At 48.5% G+C, this 17,864-nt stretch overlaps 1 protein-coding gene and 1 long non-coding RNA gene across 2 annotated transcripts; one reads left to right on the forward strand and one right to left on the reverse strand.

Annotated features, from left to right (window-relative positions):
- Positions 1-16: 16 nt before the first annotated feature.
- LOC131520187 (uncharacterized) lies at positions 17-2,883 on the forward strand. Its single transcript, XR_009265968.1, has 2 exons — positions 17-2,164; positions 2,608-2,883. It is a non-coding gene; the product is annotated as an uncharacterized LOC131520187 (long non-coding RNA).
- A 3,108-nt stretch (positions 2,884-5,991) lies between these two features.
- Positions 5,992-16,060, reverse strand: FKBP4 (FKBP prolyl isomerase 4). The gene is made up of 10 exons (XM_058744057.1): positions 15,758-16,060; positions 13,603-13,747; positions 12,982-13,124; positions 12,026-12,146; positions 11,303-11,459; positions 10,555-10,645; positions 10,379-10,462; positions 9,930-10,115; positions 8,889-9,128; positions 5,992-6,803 (listed from the first exon to the last, which is right to left on the reverse strand). The coding sequence occupies exons 1-10, from the start codon at positions 15,860-15,862 to the stop codon at positions 6,696-6,698; spliced, it is 1,380 nt and encodes a 459-aa protein (XP_058600040.1). The 5' UTR covers positions 15,863-16,060; the 3' UTR covers positions 5,992-6,695.
- Between the last annotated feature and the right edge of the window lie 1,804 nt (positions 16,061-17,864).

Raw genomic sequence — 17,864 nt, forward strand, 5'->3', positions numbered from 1 at the left:
GAAAGAGGAGGTGGGTCTTCCTAGCCCTCTGAACTTGGGGGCGGGCTTATCTGATGTGAGTGACAGGGGCATGGGCCACTCCTAGCCTGGGTAGACCAATCTTAATGGGGGGGGGGGGCGATCTGTTCCCCAGGCAACAGGCTGTCCGGGGTTAGACCTAATAACCTTGACCTCTTCCTTTGTTGCCCTAGCATTGAAGTCTCCAGGCCATTAGACTAAACCAGGGAATCATAATAATCGTAATAATTGACAACTGTATGGTTTCCAACAGTGTTTTTTTTGGAAACAACTATAAGTTACCTGTTAGGAGCCCTGCAAACAATGTAGTGAATTGAACCAGCATTTAAAAAAAACAATAGAATAGAAAATACCAAGTGACTCTAGAGTAGTAAGTATTCTTTTTGTGAAACCTTTGTTTCAATTGTAAATATTTATATATGTATATTTTATATACTGGCTTACCACGTGAAAATTACTTTTTAAATGGTGTGTGTATGCTTTTGTGGTCCTTAGTTAGAAAGGTCCTTAGTTACACTTGCTGTAAAGCACATTTCATGTATATTGTTTCACGTAATGAGCACAACAACCCTGAGAGCTTGTATTATTATTCAGTATTTTTGGATGAGAAAAACAGGTTCAGCAAGATTAAGTAAGTCTTTCTTTGGGGTGCCTCATCAATCAGGGCATCAGAAGTATTATTTGCAAAATTCTGTAGTTGTTCAATACACTTTAAAGTTCAGATCTGCAGCTCTAGGCCAGTTATGCACTGGTTTTTCAGGAGCCAACGTTGTAAAAATAATATCTACCTCACCTGGGGATGTTGGACCAGGGGCTGGTCCCGCTTTCTGTATCTGAGCATGATGGGAGAAGGCACTGAAAAGCAGGACATTTTTGTCTGGGAGTGTGAGAGGGGGATGACACATTTTGTCCCAGAGGTCCCAATGGATCTGACAGCCAGGTAAGATGAAAACAAGGAAGAGCAAACAAAACGGTAAACAGGAGGCAGTCTAGACAAACGCTGGGGACTGCAGATACATTCATGTTTCTGTTTTTGGTGATACATATACTGTGGGGTTGGCCGGGTCTATTCAAAGGTACTGTGTCACACAGGTGTACCTAATGCTTTCAATATATTATCTAATTACGGAGGGGCTGCATGCAACCTCCGGCTACCATATCTCTATCCTTCTCCCATTGTAGCTGAAACCCTAAGCTTCATTGTTGGTTTTAAGGGGTAGGAAAATAAAAAGCCAATTTAAAAATGTTTACCTCTCAATGTAAAGTTAAAATGTTTTGAGTTCTGTTTCTTCTGTTATTTCTTCATTGTTTTCTCTTCTTCCAGCCTTTTGAATGAAATTGTAAAATAAATAAATAAATTCATAAATAACCCAGGACAAAATAGATGAGGATCACCCTGCTTCTGCCACCAAGTGCCCTGGCCTGACCCAGTTCTCTGAAATTATACCCTGACCCAGCACTTTGCAGTGCCTCAGTTTTATCTTCTCCATTACTTGAGTTTCTTGTTCTTGACCTTTCTGTGCCAAGGGGCGCCTGCTAATGTTTGTCCTGTAGGTCATGTCATTATGGTATTATGTTACATGGCAACTTGGATACCATGCCTTTTAGCTTTTGTCAAGAGAACCAAATGAATTTAGAAAGGGAGGAAAGATAAGTCTTCAGGAAATATGACATGGACCAAGTCCCTCTCCCCACTGTGTGTCAATTACTGTAACTGCCTTGCATTATAGTCACAGTAAGTGGAACACAGGGGTTGCACAGCCATGTGGACAGAGCCCTGGTTCCACAAGGAGCACCCATGTTCTTGACTCTTTCGAGGGGGATGGTTGGTGGGTCTCCACCGGCACCATCTAGAGCTCACCTTTTTAAAGTCAAGCACTCTTCCAGTATCAGTTTTGGCTTACTCCCCAGAACTGCCTAACCAGACCATCTTCCTGGTTAGATGACATGGTACAATTGTGTGGGTAGTGGCATAGTCTTTACCAACCAGCCAAATGGTAGCTTCAGTAGAAACCTGCTATGGGAGTGGGGAGTGGTGGGGAGGTGTTAGGTGGGAAGGATTTCTAGGGAGATTCTTTGTCCACTTCTTCCTCCAGGAGTAGACCCCAGTAGAGGGGTCCAAGTTCTGTCTGCTTAGGAAGGCCAGGTAAGAAATAGGACCTTTAAAACTTTCTACACAGCTTTCTATACGTGAGGTCCAGAGTCACTCACCATCCTGGGGGGGGGGGCAGGGCCTAGGGCTTCCTAATGGGCTCAGTTTGAGACTTCCTCATTCTCCTTCGTGATCTACAGTGCACCTTAGCATACTAAAGGTTCTGAGAAGTCCTTAAAGACAGAAACCTGTTTCTCAGACTGACTTGACCCAGAAATTAGGTAGAATTAACAGTGTGGGCAGCCCTGCCCTGAGTGAAATGCTGTTATTTGCTGCTCTCCTTTTGAGTCCCACCCCCTCCCTCACAAGTTTGGCCCGTTAGAAGGGACCACCCACTCTGGGAAGCTTTGATCCTAGAGCCTGTCTGCGTTGTTGTCTGGTTTTTGTTTTGTTTTGTTTTGTTTTTTGATGTTTTAAGTAATCTCAACACCCAACAGGGGGCTCACAGTCACAACCCTGAGATCAAGAGTCACATGCTTTACCAACTGAGCCAGCCAGGCACCCCAGGGTTGTTGCCTGTTAAAAGACTTCTGGCCATTTACTTAAGGATGAAGAGTGGTCCTTCATGGTCTCTGAAGTCAAAACATGAGGACATGGGCTTCAAACACAAAGGATGATGAAAATGTTTTAGAACTAAACAGAAGTGGCAGTTGTACAACATTGTAATTAGACTAAATACCACTGAATTGTTCACATTAAAATGGTTAATTTTATATTATGTGAGTTCCACTTCAATTAAGAAAAAAAAAAATATATATATATACAAACAACAATTTTATGTGTGAAGCACTCCTAACAGGGGCACAGGAGACTGGTGATCCTGGAGCCCACATGTCTTGGGGGAGGGGGATGGGGTATGGCCAGTCCTCTCTTCTAGCCAAAGAAGTCTGGAAGGTCATGAAGGCATTATTAATATTATTATTATTTTATGTTTATTTATTTTTGAGAGAGGGACAGAGCATGAGCAGGGGAGGGGCAGAGAGGGAGACACAGAATCCAGAGCAGGCTCCAGGCTCTGAGCTGTCAACACAGAGCCTGATGTGGGGCTCAGACTCGTGAACTGTGAGATCATGACCTGAGCCAAAGTTGGACACTTAACCGACTGAGCCACCCAGTAGCCACCCGCCCCTACTATTATTATTTTTAATGTTTGTTTATTTTGAAAGAGAGGGACAGCAAGCAGGGGAGAGACAGAGAGAGAGAGGGAGAGAGAGAATCCTAAGTAGGCTCCATGATGTCAGTGCAGACCACGACTCTGCTGTGGGGGCTCTATCCCACAAACTGTGAGATCATGACCTGACAGAAACCAGGAGTCGGAGACTTAACTTACTGAGCCACCCAGGTGCCCTGGCATTGTTTTTTTTCTTGATCATCTCTCCTCAGAACCACTTTGTGAATCTTTCATTCTTACTTTGCCTCCCAAATTGGTGTATTTAGTGTTGTGTCATTACACGCTAAACAAGGTTTTATTATGAGCCTTAGATTTTATAGTTGAGGATAGTGGGTGCATCCAAGTTATCTGAGGTTGGCAAGCAGCTGGGGAACTACAGCCATAAAGTCAGCAATAATGATTTCCAGAAAGAGGACAAGTTCTCTTACGTAGATCTTTCCTTTGGCTTTATTCAGCACTGCCCTTAGCCTCTTTCATTTCAGCTTAATGGTTACAAGGCTCTGAGATGATCTGTGCTTGGAAAGGGAATGGAAGAAACATGGAAGACAGGAATAAGATGTGAGATTCCACTCTTGTAAGTGAAATGACATGCATAATTTCCCCCTTCTACTCTTCAGGTGGTGTGGCCAGTGTAGAGTGGAGTCCAGTGCTCTGATGCTGGTGTAAGGTTGGCAAGGTTGTGCTGGGCCCCACAGTGGCTGTGGACTACAGTAAAGTTTCTAACCTTCAGACTAAATGGGATAGGAAAAGATTTTAAGCAGTTGGAGAGGTAGGATTTGGATGCAGTGTAGTTAAGTGCACCTGGGGCAAGAGAGGATGCAAGACAGGAGGAACCTTTTGCAGGACAGGAGAGTGGGCTGGAGGTGCATGGTGACGTTGGAGAGGGGCTGCTGGAATGGAGATGGGAAATACTCAGGAGATAAACTGTATAGAACTTGACATTAGGATCAGCAATAGGACAAGATGGACCCTTACATTTTCCAGAGACTGCAAATCTGCAGGAACAGCTAGCAGTGCTGGTCACTACTAGTTTTCCTTTATTCAAGCACATTGTCTCCGTATGGGAAGATTTTAAAGGTTGGTGAGGGTCAACGGACTAGGTTATGAACTTTGAACGTGGGTCAGAGCAGAGTGTAAGTACGTGCTGGGTCTGTTTTTAATCCTGAAGACTTCTGGCCACTTAAACATCTTCACAAGACAGTTTTAATGTTACATAAAAGACTTGTCCAGTTCCATAGAAGTGCAATTGTTTGAAATTCCCGGAATCCCACAGAACCATTCAGGTGTATTAGGAACCTCAGGAGTGCATTTCATCCACTCCTCTAGTTTTGCAGATAAGGAAATCTCTACTTGCCCAAGGTCACGTAAACCTCATATTTAAGAGTTTGGGTTTGTTCAAGAGAGCTCCTATTCCAGGCAGACCCTTTCTATTTAACTTGAGCCTTGGTTTCCTCTTATGTAAAATGGGGCATTAACTCCTTTGCCAAGGATTAAGGTTAATTCACATGAGGGGCACTTGGGTGGCTCAGTCAAGTGTCTGACTGCAGCTCAGGTCATGATCTCCTGGTTTATGGGTTTAAACCCCACATGGGGCTTTCTGTCAGTGCAGAGCCCACTTCAGATCCTATATTCCCCCCCACCCCCTCCCCTGTTCATGCAAGCACATGTGTGCTTGCTCTCAAAAACATTAAAAGAAAAAAAGGTTAATTCACACGAGGTTCCTGGTTTAATGCTAGGCTTATGTTCTAGGTGCTTAGTGAGTTAGCTACTGTTGTTGGCTATAGGGGCATGACAGATCTTGAAATGTCAAAAAGACCCAGAGGCACAGGACTGTGTGAACTCAGCAAGAGCACTCAGGAGACTAAAACAAATATTAGTTCTGGCTCTGGCACCAATCATGATGTAGGACTTGGGTGAAATCTTCACACAGAAATGAATCTTACATAGAAAAGCATGGAGAAATTTCTTCTGGGAGGAACTATATAGGCATGTAGGTAGGCAGACTACCTCCACCACTGTACAGGCCAGCATACATTGGAGAGAAGAGGGTAAGGCTATAGACAGAGGCTCTAGCCTACAAGCAAGATCATCTGGAGAAGACAGATTTGTGCCCCCTGGCTTCTCTGAGGGCCCCATAATGCTATAGGAGCCAAAGGTCAACACATAGTTAGAAGCATAAGCATAAGCTTTTTTCTATTAAGGTCAAAGAGGAAGCTGGAAAGCGGGCCTGAGCGCATGTTCCCTGGCTTTACTGTTCTTCACCTTAATTGTGTAAAAGGTGTCTAACTGGAAGGATGGGTAACAGTTTTACCTTGATGAGAAACCAAGAAAGCTGTGCTTTCTGCTAATCACTTAGGCAGAAGTAGACAAATCTAACCAAAACACACACAACTGGTCCCAGTATTTTACATGTTTATATTTTCCTAAGTGTTAGGGAACAAAAGCAGAGCTATGAAAACCCACCAGGCTGCGGGGTTGGGGGGTGGAGTGGGGAGTGGGGTGGCGGTGGTGGCAGTGGTCTGGGCAGCACCCAGGAGGCCCCGTATGCGGGCACCACTCCATGCTCAAAGAATGCTCCTCCATCGTTGTTGCACTTGCACAGCCACCATGCCCACCCTCTGAGGCCAAACAGAAAAAGGTTGCCTGACACTCAGGTTTCGTTTCCACTTTATTGCTCAAGCATAGAACTTGAGGCAAGCCTGGACCTTCAGCAACGTGCAGAGAAAAGGCTGAGGGGGTTGGGAACACAACCTGGTTGAGAAGGGAAACAGATCCAAAGGGAAATATTGGGGGGGGGGCGGCGGCAGAGGAGGTCATCAGGACACCAGAAGACATCTCAGCCATACCATCTGGGGCGAGGACGGGAACAGAGAGCAGTAGCGGGCACAGCAGTGGTTTTCCCCATGCCCCTAGCACCCACATGGAGGCCACATGTTTGGGAACGGACCCGGAGGAGGGAAGGACAAGGAAAATGGCTGCCCAGGAGTCTCCCTCTCCACCCTGGTTTCACATCAGACCCCGCAAGTATCCCTACCACTCACTCCCTTCTACCATTTGAAAAATGGACATAGCAAACAGAAGCAGCAAAATAAATTAACGTTCTGATGAGTGTGCGTGTGGATAGACATTCGTTCACATGTAATGGGGGAAGGGGGAAGGGAAGAGGGGGTGACATCACCTAAACCGATCCCCCAGCCTACTCCTTTCCCCCTTCCCCCAAAGCCACCATCTAACCAGATAGAAAAATAAAGGTCTAATTCACTCAAAATTCTTCAGTTTTTACAAAACTAACAGGGTGGAGGAGGGGAGGGAGCAGGGGAGGCAGGCAGCCGCAGGAGTAGGGCTGGGTAGAGGCTATGCTTCCGTCTCCACCTGAGGCTGGCTCCCTGCCACATCATTCTTCTGGTCATCCTTCATCTCCATGTCAGCATGATGGTTTCCTGCAGCTACTGCTGCCTTGGCCTGCGGAAAGGAAGACAGGAAGGGGATGAGTTCCAGTTCTCATCTGGCCCAATCCCTCTGATGAGAAAGGGGACTTTTACTTCATGTCCCCACTCCCACTTGATTGCACTGATCTGGGGACACAACTATATTCACCTACCACCATGCTGACACTGTGTTGGGTCTGTACCACAAATACTCATCCCAAGTTGAAAAAAAAAAAAAAAAAAATACATGCTAGCTTCCAACAGAATTACCCCAACACAGCCAACTCCCTTTCCAGGTATGTCCTAAAGGCACACACACATGAAATTGTAAATTTACAAAATCGTTCACTATGGTGCTACTTAGAACTGTACTCATCCAACATGGCAGTTACTACCACATTGGCTACTGAGTGCTTCAAATACAGCTAGTTCAAATGGATGAGTTTTAAGTAGAACAGAACAGTGGATATTTAAGAGATTTACTTAGTCTGGAAAAGAAAAAAAAAAAAAAACCCAAACAAATGCAATTAAAAAAATTTACCCACTGCTATATTTTTTCTGTTCACTTATTTATTTATTTTTAATTTTTTTTTTTTTAATTTATTTTTGAGACAGAGAGAGACAGAGCATGAGCAGGGGAGGGGCAGAGAGAGAGGGAGACACAGAATGGGAAGCAGGCTCCAGGCTCTGAGCTGTCAGCACAGAGCCCGACGCGGGGCTCGAACTCACAGACTGTGAGATCGTGACCTGAGCTGAAGTCGGATGCTTAACCGACTGAGCCACCCAGGCGCCCCTCTGTTCACTTTTTTAACACGGCCACCAGAAAACTTAAAATTGCTGTGTAGACTGCATTATATTCCCATCAGACAGAGCTAGTTTAGAACACTGGAAGACTAATCAGACTGGGTAAGAGGATATAGGTTATGTGTCCAATGCTACACCATGTTAAGTGCAGCGAAGAATGTGAAAGCTATTTTTTCTGTTGATACAAAACAATCTTCTATGTATGATCTGAAGACAGCATAATGTAGAAAAGAGGTGGAACATGTGGCCTTTTATTTCGGGAAAAGGGAGAAAATGGTCTACTTGTGCATGTACGAATGATCTAAGTACTGGTAATATCAATTGCTTCTGGGGGTGGCAGTCTTTTTACTACATGTTCTTTTGTGCTATTTAAAGTTTTTTTGTTTTTTTTTTTTAAGTTTATTTATTTTGAGAGACAGAGAGAATCCCAAGCAGGCTTGGCAATGCCTGTGCAGAGCCTGAAGTGCGGCTCGATCTCACAACTGTGAAATCATGACCTGAGCTGAAATCAAGAGTCAGATGTTTAACCAGCCAACCAGGTGCCTCTGCGCTGTTTAAATAAAACTACATAACTGTATTATCTATTTAAACATAGGGCTTTTATTTATTTATTTTTTTTTAAATTTTTTTTCAACGTTTTTTATTTATTTTTGGGAAAGAGAGAGACAGAGCATGAACGGGGGAGGGGCAGAGAGAGAGGGAGACACAGAACCGGAAACAGGCTCCAGGCTCCGAGCCATCAGCCCAGAGCCTGACGCGGGGCTCGAACTCACGGACCGCGAGATCGTGACCTGGCCGAAGTCGGACGCTTAACCGACTGCGCCACCCAGGCGCCCCAATAGGGCTTTTAAAACCTAGGTTTAGCAGGTGCCTGGGTGGTTCAGTTGGTTGATTTCGGCTCGGGTCTTGATCCCAGGGTCATGCACTGAGTGTGGAACCTGCTTAAGATTCTCTTTTTCTCTGCTCTCCCCCCATCCCCTCCATGTTCTCTCTTTCAGACAGACAGATGGATAGACAAACAGACAGATAAAACCTAGGCTTTAAAAAGGTACAGGTTGGGAAGCACACACAGAGTAACCAACTCCCCACCTCTGGGGCTTGTGAGTGGGTTTTTAGCCCTGATCACTGAGGAAGTGTGGCCCCCACAACAGGGTTCTGTGCTGAAGGAACATACATGTTCTTCCTCCAGAGACAAGGGTAGCTTCTGGTTTCCAGGAGTGACCCATACAACCAGAGGCATGAACAGCCACGGCACTTGGGTTAGGCCTAGCCTCCTCTTCTGTCTATCCCAACTGTTCCCTGTCCCAATCCTTACCTTGCTCTCCTCCTCAGCTAGCCTCTCAAACATGTTGGCATAGAGCTTCTTCTCCCGAGCGAGCTGCTTGCGGATCCGCTGCTGGCAGATAGCCAGCTGGGCCTTGGCGGCTTTGTTGCTGGGGTAGAGCTGCAGAACCTTCTGGAAGTCAGCCCGTGCCAAGTCAAAGTCATTCACCGCCAGGTGGGCCTCTCCCCGGCGGAAAAGGCCCTTCTCGTTGTTGCTGTCCAGTTCCAGGGCCTAAGGAAGCAACAGTGAGACGTCAGTCCCTGCAACCTGTGGCCAAGACTGGGTTCCAAAGGTAGTCCTCACTCCGCAGGATGAGGCAGAATGGAAATGGCTGGCTCCACCCCAGAAAGGAGTTTTGGGGCACTAAATGAACAAACCAAGGTTTAAGAAAGAATCCCAGTTAGTCCAAGAAGCAAAGGGAAAACAGAGCTTTAGGTGAAAGAGAAAGACCCGTGACAACATTTTCGTTTTCTCTAGAATAAAGCAGGTATAGAAGAGGGACACGGGGCGCCTGGGTGGCTCAGTCAGTTGGGCGGCCGACTTCAGCTCAGGTCATGATCTCGCGGTCCGTGAGTTCGAGCCCCGCGTCAGGCTCTGTGCTGACAGCTCAGAGCCTGTTTCGGATTCTGTGTCTCCCTCTCTCTGACCCTCCCCCATTCATGTTTTGTCTCTCTCTGTCTCAAAAATAAATAAACGTTAAAAAAAAAAAAAATTTAAAAAAAAAAAAAAAAAAAAAAAAAAGAAGAGGGACAGACTAGGAACCAGGGCCGAGAAAATGCCATAGCGGTTTTTCCCATCCAGTGTTACCTTCTACCTGTGTCAGCCGCCTCCTACCACTAAAGCCAAGGTGCTTGCTTCTCCTACCACTAAAGCCAAGAGCCCTTGCCTCTGGGCCCTTCATCTCTGAGCTTCCATTAGCCCACCTACTATCCTCCCCTATCCTAGTCACTGAGACCAAGTTTCAGACCTGCTGGCAGCTCACCAGCCAAATCCGTGAACATTGCTCCCATGCCTTCTCTAAAAGGGCCTCACCTTGTTACAGCTTTCGATAGCAGCTGAGAAGGCCTGTAGTTTCAGATGACACATGGCCAAGTTGAGGTGGGAGGCCAGGCGAAGGGCCTGTGCCTTCTGTGCGTCCTCATTAGAGAAACTCGACTCGTATTCCAGCCAGGATACAATCTTCTTGTACTGCAGTAAAGCTTGCTTGTACTTGCCTTCCTAGAGAGGGAGGGAGGCTTAGGCAATAGACATAGGTTCAGGGGCACCAGGCTGTCAGACTCTGTAGACATCAGTGATGTATGGGCATGAGAAGTCCTGCCTCCCCTCCTCCTCCAGCAAGAGCAGCTAGCTTAGATCTACTAGGTGAAGACTATAGGCATTCCTGCCGCTGCCATCCTCTCCCTGGCAGAAAAGGACTTCAGGCATCAGGAGGAAGGATGGGCCCAGAGGGGCCTTCCCCCAGGCCCCAGATGCTGGCTCACCTTGAAGTACACCGTGCCTCGCTCTTTCACTATGGTGCTCTGTTCCAGCTTCTCCTCGGAGTTCATCTCCCAAGACTCCTTGGCCTAATCCCAAGACAGAAACAAAGCTGTGAACTACCTCAAGGCCACCTACCGGGACCAGATTCCGGGACAGAGAAGACCTCGAGCAAGCTCACCTTCTCGAAACTCTTGAGGTGTACTTCGTATTTCAGCTCAGCATTTGGTGGGATTTGGAATTTTTCCTTCCCAACACTGCCAAAAGCATAGCTGGGGGGAAGGAGGGGGGCAAAAAAAATCTAGGTCACCGCTGCCATGCCTAACCCGCTCCCTACTGAAAAGGCTTCCTGTCTGTTTCCTGCAAAGTAATTTCCCATCCCTTGAGACTTGGTTCAAATGTTTCCTGTTTGGCAAAATCTTCCCTGACCTCTTCACACAATTAGCTGGTCTCTTAGCATCTTCCACATCCTCCTCACGCACACTACACACTGGGATGATTACTCAATTACTAATTGCTAAAGCTCACTGAGCAACGAGTCACTAGAAGGCAGGAATAAGGTCTTTGAATACCTGGGAATTTTCAGCATTATACCTGGCACATAATAGGCATGTTTTAATAAATATCACAATGATGGAGTACATTAATGGAAAATAAAAATTTTTACATTGGTAAAGGAGGGAATCTTGAGCAGCCTTGACTGAAAAGGTTAGCCTTTGATTTGAGATGTGGACAACTGTGACCGTGCTCCTAAATATGGAGATCACGTTTGCTGTGCACAGAGTTGCAGGACCCTCTACTGAAGCTGTGGGAGTAGTGAACACACACAGAGGAAAAGATACAAGTGTCCAGTTACACAACTAACTGTGGACATGTGGATCTTGGACTTTTGATCACCCCATCTGTTATACAAAGCACCCACTCCTCACCTGGGCTTGAGGTACACAATGGAACGTTCTCCTTTTTCCATGCGCTGAATGGCTTTCTCCAGCCCACAAGGCAGGTCCAGGCTCTCCCCCTCACCAACCTCAAAGCGGAGCTCCCGCCGGTCGAACATCTGGTCCTTATAGTACCCTTCCAGTGTAACTGGCATGAAAAAGAGGCAATGTGTCAGAGATGTGAGCAGGCAGGGGATTGAGGAAGGATGACCCCGGCTTCCCTCTATCACCTCATCACTTCCTGCCCCCAAGATGTCTTTGTCGTGTTCTCAGAGCTGGAGGGACGTTAAGAGGAAATGGTCCAATCCCTCGTCTCTCAGACAAGAAATTAGGATCAGAAAAGGAAGTGACATGGGGTGCGTGGATGGCCCAGTTGGTTGAGCGTCCGACTTAGGCTTAGGTTATTATCTCACAGCTTGTGGGTTCGAGCCCCACTGTCAGGCTCTGTGCTGATAGCTCAGAGTCTGGAGCCTGCTCTGGATTCAGTGTCTGTCTGCTCTGGATTCAGTGTCTGTCTCCTCTGTCTCTCTCTGCCCCTCCCCCACTCACGATCTTCTCTCTTCCTCAAAAATAAACATTGAAAAAAATAAATAAATAAAATTAAATTAAAAAAAAAAAAAAAAAAAGAAAAGAAAAAAGGAAGTGACTTGCCCAGAACCACCCAGGGCCTAAGTACCAGAATCAGAAAGGAAATCCCAGACTATACTGTCTCACCCTCCACGATAGCGCCCTCATTGGGCCTGGCATAGCCTTCACCCCGAGTCCGTATTCTCCGGATGATTCCGCCATCTTCTTCTTCCGTCAGGTCCTCTCCCTTGAACTCAAAGAGCTCTACCTGTGGGACAACACATAAGGCAACACGACTCCTTTGGGCACTAACTCCATCAGCAGTGAGATGCAACTTCTCCCTCACTCAGAACAGTCCTTAGTAACTGCCAGACCAGGAGTGGACAAAATGGCACTTAGCAAAAGTTCTAAGTCCCAGGGGCTCTAGTCTCAACTCTGGTAGGGGTGGGCCAGTCCCATGGCTTTTGTTGACCTCAGAAGATCCATCCATTTACTACCTGGCTCCACACAGGAAGGACACATTCCAGCCTATTCTAATCCAGCTACTTGAGAAGGCCAATCTGGTAGGCATTGGAAATGACCCAACATCTTTCAGTAGTCTTCTGAACATTCTCCAAGTATCCAGTAATGAGGGCTAAGCCATCCTCGGAATGAATGAAGTTCCACCTCTCAGTGAAAGCTTTCCTTATCCCCTTGACCCACGGGGCGCATCCCTCCCCTCCTCTGATCCTAAAGCACTGGTATTCCATACTGTCATTTAGAATGTATAGACCTCCTGACCTCTTCCAGTCAAAATTATAACCAATCTCTGGGCGCTGCTCCTGACATAAAACATGCCTCAACCCTCACCCTGCTTCAGGTCTGAAGAAGGGTTTGTGGCCACCTCTCTCCACCCGAGACCTCCATCAGCTGCTGCTCTCTGGCAGCAGCATGCTATGTGTACAGCAGAGTAAGCTGCCCTCTCCCTGTCTCTTCCTCCTCTAAGGCCAGGCCCTTAGCCTTGGCTACATTGTCTCCAAGCGGCAGGAAGGGCTGGAGGGCAGCCAGGACCCAGGCGAGATAAGGCTGGTTCTTCGCCTTGCTCTCTGCTCCTGGACACTCACCTCAAACACAAGTGTAGCATTGGGGGGGATTTTTGGAGGGCTGCCTGCTGAACCGTAGGCATATTCGGGTTTGCACGTGATGTGGCACACTTCTCCCACCTTCATGGTTGCTACAGCAATGTCCCAAGCCTTAATGACCTCCCCTGTAGGTATAGAAAGCAAACAGGTCCTCTTTGGCAGGGATCCGACTCTGGGCTCAAACACTGGCTCCAAAAGACTTTTATTATACCACGCCCAAGGGGAGGCTAGACACTCTTTAGAAAAGTAGAAAACTTAGTTGCAATAAGTGCTGTCAGGTCTCAGACCTCTTAAAAAGAGAAAAGTAAAGGAAAAACAAAACAAAAAAACCCCCACTCAACTCTGGAACAAAGGAGTTTAAGGAATAAGGCAGTCCATCCCTGAACAGGAACTGAGGTGTTCAGAGATGATCAGGGAAGGTGAGATAGAGATCAGAGATTGATAGTTACAGAAGAATAGAAGAAAAAAAAAAAGAGTAACAGAAGAAAAATTAACAGAGTGTAACAAACCATTCCTCCTTAAACTTCTGTGAGTATAGTTTCTGTTTGTGACAGCTTATACCCTCCACAGAGCCTACACTACCAACCCACTAACCATGCCTACCTTTGCCCAGGTCAAAGGAGAATTTGTCCTTGCGGTCCAGACTGGAGTCAAACTTAGTGCCATCTAACAGCCAGCCAGTGTAGTGGACAAAGACTCGGTCCCCAATCATGGGCAACTCTGTGCCCATGCCCTCTCGCTTGATGACCTGGGAGGAAGGGGGAGAAGGTGAGTACCCAGGCATGGGGGCAGAAAGAGGCACCCACGCTACCTGCATACTTCTGATGGAAACCCAGAAGGAATCGTCTGCTTCCTTGTAAGCCAAGGGACTAAGCCTCAAATGATTCTAATATGGAGTTTGGCTAGAAGTCAACTGACCTCCCACCCCCTCCCCCCATTTTACTTGAGGTGGAACATAAAACTTGGTTTGAAAACTAGAGCCAAAAGACCTGAGGTTCAAGTTTTTGCTGTATGATCTTGTACAAGTCCAACTCTCTAGACCTTATTTGTAAACTAGCAATAATAATCTCTATCAGGGTTGGAGAATTACATTGGTAAAAAGTTAAAAGATGATCATCATCAGCAGCAAAGAAATGCCAGTGGTCGTCAGATCAAGATCTGGTTTGCAGATAAGACAAGGATGAGAATATGAATAATGAACAGGATAGTAGCAGTCCTAAAATACCAGGTCACTGATAAGCACAGGGGCTCTCATTCGGGCCCTTAAACTGACTTGGGACACCACCATTCCTGACTGGTAGGCTAATTAAATCTTTTATTTCTGGGCTAAGAGCATTTCTCAGGAACTTAAGTTCTGCTCCTCTTCTTTAACACTTAAAAGAGGTGACAAGGAGACTCCATAGATCACCTGGATAGGTATACCTTCTAAGGAAAAGGACAAATGACTTGAGGAATAGAAAGGCAAAGGGGAAGGACTGGAGGAAAAAAAGGGGAAATGGCCCTTCTGAGATGAATAACCTTGTAGAAATCACCAGAATGCTGGAAAGAAGGGGAAGCCACATGCCCACTGGGAGAACAGCTTAAGATTCGAACATGTGGGGCAAAACCAGGAGCGTTTCTGGACCAGATAAGGGCTCGCCAAGATCTCTAGCTTTGCTCAGGTCTGTCTGTCTGTCTGTCTGTCTGTCTCTCTCTCTCTCTCTCTCTCACACACACACACACGTGGAACTGAGCAGTGGGAGGCCAGGACGAAAAGAAACACTGGTTGAGGAGGAGGTATGAAATCCAGGCTGATTTCACCATCCTGTACTCTGCAAAACCTGTTCTGATCTGAAGCACCATTAGTCGTTCAGACCCAGGTCAAGATGCCCTTCCCCAAATGCCAGATCCCTCCCTTTCCCTCCTCCGAGGCTCCCAGCAAAGCACCTCCTCCCGGCCCCACACCCCATGCCCCAAATCAAGACGGCAGAGGGCGAGGTGGGAGGGGAACTACAGGTCCCGGCATGCACTGCTCCCTGGTTTTCCCGGGGCCGGGGGGGGGGGGGCGCAGCATGGCAGAGCGGGTGACCTAGCTGAGTCCCAGCCTTTAGGAAGAGGGTAACCAAGGGGACGGAGGGCACCAGAACCTCTTTCACGGCGAGGCCCCGGACGCCAAGTCGTACAAAGGCCTCTGGGCCAGGAAATAACTCTGGTGACCCGCTTCAGGTCCTAGCTAATGTTTAACTGCCCGGGGGGTGGGGTGGGCGAGCTCTCGCAGCACCGCCAGCGAAGGCGGCCAGGGACTTCCCGCTGCGGCGGGCGGCCTGGCCGGGGACGCAGGGTCGCGGAGAGCTGAGGTGAGGGAAAGGAGCCGGAGCGGGCCCGGGTGCATGCCGCCCGGGGCCCCCTAGCTGCAGCTCGCGTGCAGCGTTGCGGCCCCGCCCCTCCCTCCGCGCTGCACCGCGCACGCCGGAGTTGGCGCTGCAGTCCCGGGCCCGGGCGCCGCAGGGCTGGGGGGCCGGGGCCTCACCCGCATCGCGGGCCCCCCTTAGGGGGCCGGAGAACGGCCGTGGGGAGGCCCGCGCACATCGGCCACCCCCTGCGAGCGTGCGGTGGCCCTCCCAGCCCGAACAACGCAGCTAGATCCGGGAAGGCGATGCAACCGGCCGCCGGCCCGGCTCAACGACCCGCCCCGACGCTGCAGAGGCGGCCCGGGGCTCCCGGGCTCGGCGGGACGGGCGGCTGCGATGGGCGTCTGCCGTGCCCCCCATCCCCCTACCTTCAGCACGCCTTCGTCTTGCTTGGGGCTAATGTCTACCCCCTCGAGGGGCAGCGGCGCCGACTGCGCCCCGCTCTCGGCCGCCTTCATCTCCTCGGCGGTCATCGCCACTCGGTGCGCCGTTTACTCCGGGAGCACTGGGCGCGAGCCAAGCCCTCTCGTACGGGCCTGTCTGCACGGGCGTGCGGGCGGGAAGGCGCTAGCGCGGCGGCCACCCAGCTGCGAACCGGCCGAAGGCTCGAGCACCTCTGGCTACCGGCGCGCTCGCAGCCCGCGGCGGATCGGGCGCGGGAGCAGGAGTAGGTGGGTAATGAGCGGCCGCGGGGAGCGATTGGTCCCACCCCGCCGCGGAGGGAGGGGCTGGGAGGAGCTGGGGCGGGAGCGACGGACGGAGGGGGAGGAGGTGGAGAACTTTCTAGAGACGGCGGCGTCTAAGCCTGTTCGGGCTGTAGTACTAAGGGTGCTTATATTAAATTTTTTTTTTTTTTTTCCGTGTGGGGGGGTTATTCCTTCTCCTAGCTGCTTGGCTCTCCCCTGCCCCCACTCCTGAAACTCTAGGACCCTGGGGGTTTCCCCCAATCACTACTCCTGCTCCCCTCCGGCCCAGCGCCCTTCCCCGGCCCTCCCCCGTCCGTTTCCCGGTCTAACCGGATTCTTCCAGATCCTTCTCCATCCCCCTACATCACTCCAATACCGAGCCTGCCAGCCGCCCCAGATCCGCCCTATACATTGCATCTTGCAGCGTGGTTTGCTTAGAGCCTTGTAGCCGGATGTGAGTGGCAGCGCGTCCGTCTCCCCGGGACCCGAGACGCGCATTTTTATAAAAGCCGGTCGTAAGCGCGGACAGCATGATCTCTCCATCTTTACTCGGTGTATATACTTAACGCATTGGGAAGAAAGTGAGTGAAAAGATGTAACCCCAGTGCACAGAATTGGGGAAAGCAGCCTTGATTGCCCCAGAGCCGGCAACACGTGCCGCCTTCAGCTCTTTAAAATGCTACAAGCAGCAGATCTGCAAGAAATGACCCGCTGAGCTGAGGGCTCTTTAAATGGGGCACATATTAAAGGGACCTAACCCGGCAATAATAAAACGACCGTTTAGGTTAATATTTAAAAATAAGAATGGTTTCAAGTCACGAAAAAAGTCATTCCATCTTATCAAAGGCCCGTGGGAAGGAATCTTTTCTTAATACTTGGTTCCGAAGTATTTAGCGACTGCCTGTGGAGTACCGAGCATTTGTGTGGCAAGTCAGAGCTAAATAGCCTTTGACAAAAAGATACATCTAGGGAGAGTTGGTTTTGCTCAGCACTCAACCGTTTAACATAGTGCCTGGTGAGCAGTTATTGGCTGCATAAATTTGTATTCCAATAATAATTATTTATTTATTTTTTGGAGTCCTTGCTATGTGCCTGGTCCTGTGCAAACTCTCCCATTTAGGTACGCAATTTAATTTGCTTGTGCCTGGTCCTTGCTGTGTGCCTGGTCCTGTGCAAACTCTCCCATTTAGGTACGCAATTTAATTTGCCCTATTATAGATGAAATTTCAATACCATAACATAATTTGATAATTTACTGTAGTCTTTTCTGATGGAACTTGAGGGGAAGGGGATACAGAAGAAATAAAACCGTCTCCTCCAGCAGTTTACAGCAAATGACTTTAATGTGTATTTATTTTAGAGGGGGGTGTGTGTGGGAGAGGCAGAGAGAGAGGGAGACATAGACTCTGAAGCAGGCTCCAGGCTCTGAGCTATCAGCACAGAGTCAGATATGGGGCTTCAACTCCGGAATGGTGAGATCATGACCTGAGCCGAAGTCGGACGCTTAACGAACTGAGCCACCCAGGCACCCCTACAGCAAATGACTTTAGCCACAACTAAGACATTTCTCATTAGATGACTGGGGATACCCTCAGCGGGAGGGTATGGGGGGTTAATTTTTTTTTTCTTTTTTCCTCAGTAAATGAGGAAATAACTGTGAATGGAGGTCCTCCAAAACTCCAGGAGACAGAGGTGGTGGGGAAGGTGCTGGCTTGCTGGGTTGGCAGTTATCTTGCTGTTGGTTTATGCACAGGGCTATCCCATCATGTGATAGTTTCTTTTGATGCTA

The sequence above is a fragment of the Neofelis nebulosa genome, chromosome 8 (genome assembly GCF_028018385.1).
Source record: "Neofelis nebulosa isolate mNeoNeb1 chromosome 8, mNeoNeb1.pri, whole genome shotgun sequence".
NCBI classification, from domain to species: Eukaryota; Metazoa; Chordata; class Mammalia; order Carnivora; family Felidae; genus Neofelis; species Neofelis nebulosa.